Source organism: Henckelia pumila, chromosome 1 (assembly GCF_033568475.1).
Source record: "Henckelia pumila isolate YLH828 chromosome 1, ASM3356847v2, whole genome shotgun sequence".
Taxonomy (NCBI): Eukaryota; Viridiplantae; Streptophyta; class Magnoliopsida; order Lamiales; family Gesneriaceae; genus Henckelia; species Henckelia pumila.
Window position 1 is genome coordinate 75,779,868 of NC_133120.1, and position 7,006 is coordinate 75,786,873.

At 34.4% G+C, this 7,006-nt stretch overlaps 1 protein-coding gene across 1 annotated transcript; it reads left to right on the forward strand.

Annotated features, from left to right (window-relative positions):
- Positions 1-1,041: 1,041 nt before the first annotated feature.
- LOC140865472 (protein FAR1-RELATED SEQUENCE 5-like) lies at positions 1,042-2,839 on the forward strand. Its single transcript, XM_073270136.1, has 3 exons — positions 1,042-1,684; positions 1,788-2,700; positions 2,785-2,839. Exons 1-3 carry the CDS (start codon positions 1,042-1,044, stop codon positions 2,837-2,839), a joined length of 1,611 nt encoding a protein of 536 aa, XP_073126237.1.
- Positions 2,840-7,006: the final 4,167 nt, after the last annotated feature.

Here is a 7,006-nt window from a genome sequence, read left to right on the forward strand (position 1 = left end):
TTGAATTAGATTAACCCTAATGATTTGTACGTTGGTTTGTTAAGAATCTGAATAATTATTACGTTGGTTTGTTAAGAATCTGAATAATTATTTCCTAGTAATCAGTGAGATTACATATACGGCGATTAAGAGAAAGAAGCAGTGCACACATTAACATATAGCAAATGAAGGCCCAACGCGCACCCTTGGTGCTACCCGTTTTTGAAGGCCCAACGCGCATTCTTGTTTGTTTTTTTATAGTTTATTCGATAAATTGTTGTTTACCCGTTTTCATAATTTGTAAATAAGTTCATATTAATTGTTATTATTATTATATAGTTTTATATTTGATGATAATCACATGTGTTATATTTTTTATTTTGCAAATACAAGAAAATTCAGAATAATTAAAAGCAGTGGGCCGTATGCGTTCCAGAAATTGTGGTATCTTACATTGAACGATGTCAGGTATCTATCAATTATTAGTAATATTGTTAATTATTTGTTTTTTGAATTTATTAAAAATTATTATATTAAAACGTATGATTGTCATACTTTACAGAGATGGAAGAAAGCAGTGGGGATGATCAGTCATACATCCCTCAAGTTGGAGATGATCGAAAGCCAAATATTGGAAGGAAATTCGAATCATTGGATGATGCATATTCGTACTATAACCAATACGCACGAGAATCTGGATTTAGTGCGAGAATTAGCAATAGTAAGAGAAGTAAGAAGACGAGTGAAGTTGTTTGGAAAAAATTTGTATGCTTTAAGGAAGGAAAGACAGATGAAGTTCGATGGAGTAAAGAGGCAAATAGTGATAAACCAAGACAAAACAGAGCTCGTCGAGACATACGATCTGGATGTAAGGCAAAGATTTCAGTTATGAATGAATAACATGGTACGGGATGGATGATCAGTACTTTTGTAGAAAATCATAATCATCCGCTTGCTACTCCTTCGAAGGTCCATTTGTTACGTTCACATCGCAGTGTTTCTGTATCAAAGAAAGCACTAAGTCAACAATTTGCAGAAGTCAATATCCCAACTTGTCAACAAATGCGAATATTTGAGATAGATCATGGAGGGCCAGAGAACGTAGGTTGTACAGAAAGAGATTTGAGAAACTATCAGAGAAGTTTAAGGGAGGAGCACATGGGAATGGATGCTGAAACATTTGTTGATTTTTTGCAATCTGAGAAAGAGAAGTGTTCAACTTTTTTTTTTGATTATGAGACGGACTCAGACAACAGATTTAGCAGGTGTTTTTGGGCAGATTCTGTGTCAAGGAGGGCAAACATTGTCTTTGGCGATGTAGTGGTGTTTGATACAACATATAACACCAACAAATATGGGCTGATTTTTGCACCTTTTGTAGGTGTTAATCATCACGGTCAGACCATCCTCTTTGGCTGTGGATTTCTGAGTGACGAAAGAACAAAATCTTTTGTTTGGTTGCTAGGTAAGTTTCTAAAAGCAATGTCTAGTGGTGCACCAAAATTGATCATCACTGATCAGGATCCTGCCATGACCAAAGCCATAGCCCAAGTTTTTCCCCAAACAGTGCATCGATATTGTTTGTGGCACATTTTAAACAAATTTCCAGACAAATTGAGTCCTGTGATTTTCCGTGATCATTACCAAAGCATTAGAAATGTCATTGTACATTCAACAACAAGTGATGAAGGAGTCATGGAAAATGGTTATGGAGTCTGCTGGCTTGGTCCAAGATGATTGGCTGATTTTGATGTATGATTTGAGACATAGGTGGGTGCCAACTTATTTCCTAAATGTATTCTCTGCAGGAATTTCAAGCAGTCAAAGATCAGAGAGTTCCCATGCCTTTTTCAAACGTTACATCTCTAACAAGAATGCATTGATGGATTTTATTGTTCGTTTTAATAAGGCACTTCGGAACCAGCGACACAATGAGTTAGTCGCAGATCATATTGATATGAATGAGCGCCCAAAAGTAATGTCAAATTGGCCAATGGAAACTCAAATGGTGAAAGTTTATACCAAAACGAAATGGTTGGAGTTTCAAAAGGAAGTAGGTGAGAGTCATCACTATTATGTGGAACAAGTATGTACTGAAATCGAGTTTTGGGTTTATCATGTAATGAATTTTCAAGCTTCTTCTTCATCGAAACCAAGGGTGCTTAAACATGACGTGCAGAGAAATGATGTATATTGTAGTTGCATGAAATTTCAGTTTGACGGCATTCCATGCAGGCATATGCTAGCATTTTTTCGTGTCAACCAGGTTTTCCACTTGCCTGATAAGTATATTTTGAAACGGTGGACCCAAGGCGCAAAAGTAGGAGCATTATTATCTTTGTCTGAGCTAAATGTGATAGACGATCCAGAGAGGTGTTTGATGTCAAGGCATTGGAATTTATCTTTTAGATCTTCTGCTTTAGTAGATGCAGCATCTATGATTGAAGAGGGAACAAAATTCTTGCATGAACAATTTGATCATATTGACTGCAAAATGAAGGAGTTGAATATTTGCATACCATCAAGAAATGCAAGTGAAAACAGGAGATCCGTGGATAAGGCCATTGCTATCATTGATCCTTGTGTAATCAGAACAAAGGGATGTGAGAAGAGATTGAATTCAACAAAGGAGAAGGCAACCTCGAAGGGTAGACAATGTCGTGGATGTGGACGTCGTGGTGTGTCGCATGACAAACGCAATTGCCCAAATTTGCTAGACAAGTATTACTTGATTAATTTTGTTTATTTGTACTTCTAAAGCTATAGATTCCATTAATCATATTTTTTTCATTTTTGGTTTACTAGGTCAAGCGCAAACAATGATAACAAAGATGACGGTTCAGATGAAGAAGATTTTTGATCAGAATCCAAGGTAACGGCTGTTAATATTAACGTTGTGTCTGGTAATATTAACGTTGTAGTCATACACTTCGTTTGATATGTTTGTCTCAGTTATATGGTACTACTGCTTACTATAGCCAATTTTAGATTAACAAGCTAGATATCTAGTTCTCTTTTTACCATCCAAATTTGGATGATAGCATGTTGAATGCGAAGTTCAGTACATATATCTTTCTTGTTTTTGAGGAATGCGAAGTTCAATATTTATTGGATCAAAACCGACAAAGCATGACTTTCAGTTGTCCTTATGTGATCGTGAGATGTTCCATTTATATTGAAGAATGCCTCAAGTTGCCAAATTTTTTAGGTTCAAATTTTGCTCGAGTTTTTATTAAACAAAGGTTTATCATTAAAGTTATTATGTGATAATTAAGAAAATTTTGGTCGGATACAGTTGGGAATGCTATTAGCTACTTACCATCTTTGAGTAGATACAATTTCGAATTTGGTGTTGCCTGGTTTTAATTAACTCACTATACGCATGCAGAATGCCGTCGAGTACAAGAAGAGGGTTCGGCAGCAGGCCCAACAGTATCCACCTCTTATTTAACAAGTACATACTTGTTTCGGTTTTCGGTGTCCGCTGAAGCTTCAACAAAGCTGTTTCTCGTGAGTGTTCTTGAATCTACTGTGTCCACCATCAATTGTGAAGGAAAAGTGTAGCAACAAGTTGGGTTTGAATATTTGGATTGGATAGTATCAGTAACACATTCCCATATATGCTCGAATTCGACATTTTGTGGCGTCCCCTGTTTGTTGTAAGCTTGTTAAATGTTTCCCAAATTGAAGAAGGTGTTTTTTTTTTCACCTCCTATCTTAAATTATTGTTGTCTTGAGTTCGAAATTTTCGATCAGAGCTGAAAATATTGATTTACGATTTTTGGATAATTTTGGGCTTATTTTCCCTTTGATTCTTTTGAACTTTCTTTCATTAGTACAAATTTGCATATTTATTGTTATTTTTCGGTGGCTTAAAGTGCAAATGAATGTCATATGCAATAATAATATGGGAATTGGGCATTTTCTGTTATTTGCTGGGCTAACATAAGTAATAAATAAATACAAACAAGTCAAATGATCATAATACTTCAATGCAAAATATTGAATTCACTCGCATTCAAACAGCCTCTGCACGAAGTAACAGAAATGACATTAAAAAATATAAGTAGGCGGCAGCCAATTGGCCAAACCACCCAATTTTTCATAGAAATGATACATGATAGGAGGAGGCCAAGAAAAAAAAACCAAAAAAACTTAACTCAAGCGCACATAAACCAAACAAGAGATAAATAGCATTGACCATCTCTCAAATTAATTAATAGATAGTAGAACAGGGGAATAATTCAGTCATACAATGCCATAAAATTTTAGGAAATGCATCAATTTTGCCAACATAACAAGTTATATAGTAAAATTCAAACTAGAAAACAACTTAGAATAATATTTCTAATTATCTTTGCTAATTCTTAGTGCTTCCAAATTCACTTCTACCATAGCGACAATCCTCTTGATTTCATCTAGGTTTTGTTGTATTTCCTCCAACTTAGTCATATTCACTTCAGTCCTTGCAGTAAAAGTTGAATGTGAACTTTGGTTTCCTGTAGTCCGGAAGGATGCTTGAGTCCCTCAACTTGAAGATGCATGTGAACTTTGGTTCACTGTAGTCCGAAACGGTCCTCCGGTCCTTGAAATCGGAATTGAATGTGAACTTTGGTTCCCTGTAAATGGTGCTCCGGTCCTTGAACTCGGAATTGCATGTGAACTTTGGTTCCCTGTAGTCCGGAACGGTGCTCCAGTCCTTGAACTCAGATTTGCATGTGAACTTTGGTTTCTTGTATTTCGAAATATAGTCGATGCAGATTTTCTCACCATATATGCATGATAAACTTTTTCTGCCTCCTCTCTACTTTCGAAGGAATCGTGAACAGCATAGTTATATCCAATAACTTGGTCGCTTGCTTTTGCCCATGTGTCATAAAGACCTGGCTCATGTCCAACGAATACAACGTATGTTCTTCCCTAGAATGAAAAATTAATAAACAATTTTATAATCTTCAATTTTGACTGGGAACAAATGAAAACAATTCGAAAAAGTTGCTACCAACAACTTAAGTTCTAAAAACAAAATACCTTGGATGCTAACTAAGGAAGAGAAATAGAACCCACATTGTCGTGTGTTAGATGGAAGAAGAGATGGAGAATAATTCATAGGCACAATAGAAAATTATGCATTCTGTAACCAATAAAAGTTGCTACAAACAAATGAAGTTTTAGAGAGATATTACACTTGAGATAAATATTTTGGTTCTAGGAAAAAGCGGCCTTGCCATGTTTGTGACAGCTTAAAATGTAAATTCTGATGCCATAGATGTAGTTAATCAAATAAGGGTTCAAATCAACATAATTATAATGCTTAAAATGTTACGAATCAGAATCCTTTAGTTCAGAGATACATTGTTTCTTATCCAAAAAAAAAAAGTAGAGCTTTTAATTGATATAAGCGAGATGTTTACTTCACATCTGAATTCAGTGTAGTAATATCAGTAGAATGAAGCGAAAAAACTTTCCTCGATTGGAACACATTTACACCAAAAGCCATACTTGCTCCCTAGTCCCCCCAAAAATAATTATTCAACTAAGCAACATTTTGAGGAGTTGGAAAACATAAGATTCTTGTAGTTCTCCGATTAGATTCTCAGAGCGCATGTGCAGACAGGTTCACAAGCCACTCGTTTAATTTCTAACATTGAATATCATACCGACAATAATTAATTATTCAAACAAGTAACAGTATCAAACGAAATATAAGTAATTTGGGCACACTGAACAAAAAAGGAAGAGAACAAAAATTACAGTGTAGTGCAGATGAAAGAAAGTAGTCAACCGACCAACACAGAAAGAATGACAAAAACAATTTTTTGCACCATTTTAGGCAACCTGTGTGTACGGTAAGAGTAAGACACCGCAAAAAGATACTTAGACATTCTAAAGAGGTATGAAACTTACAAGACACCCTACAGAACAGAAATATAACTAATCTTACAACCAAATACCATTAGCTTGTTCGACGGCGGAGAACTTGGGCAAATAGACAAAAGCACAACACTTGAAGGGTTCTGAAAATCGCAAACAAACTAAACGTGAGAAGAAAAAAAAAAGGGGTTTATATATAATCGCCTATGTTAGAGGAAGAAGAACCTTCGCGTGGGCTGAGATTTGGTCAGACAACGGCTGAGGTGAGCGGCATCGGGTCTTCAGTTTGTTGAAGAAAGCTGTAGAAGAAAATAATGTCGCTACATTTGGGGATCTGAGAAAAGGTTTTTGGAGATTAAAAAATTAATTCCCAGCCCACCCACGTGACATTAAACAAAAAAAAAAAGATGAGTTGGGCGCCACATGGGCTGGCGCCCAAGTTTCACTTGCACCCAAGGGGTGCAGTTGAACATATATATATATCTATATATATATATATATATCACATAATTAAAATAATTTTATTTACAAATAATACATATTAGCAATCTATATGAATGGTCCTTTGCACGCAATTGATTTCAATCTAACCAATAGCTTTATGATTTTCTATCATTGTTAATTATATCGTCATTCCATATATTTAAAATTACGAGTGTTTCACACATATTAAGAAAGGTATTGAAATTTTAGGGGAAAAAAAAATTCAATTTTACTTTTATTTATGAATGTTTTGATACGACCGAAAATTATTCCAAATAATTAACTTAATTAATGATGATGATATATTGGTAAAAGAATAAATAAAATAATACTAATATATATGTATATCATATAATTAAAATAATTTTATTTACAAATAATACATATTAGCAATCTATGTGAATGGTCATTTGCACGCAAATGATTTCAATCTAATCAACTGCTTTATGATTTTCTACCATTGTTAATTATTATCTCCATTGTATATATTTAAACTTACGTGTGTTTTCACACATATTAAGAAAGCTATTGAAATTTTATAAAAGAAAATTTCACTTTTACTTTTATTTATGAATGTTTTGATACGACAAAAAATTATTTCAAGTGATTAACTTATTTAATGATGAGGAAAGATTGGGAAAAAAATACTAAATATGAAATTGGTATATAT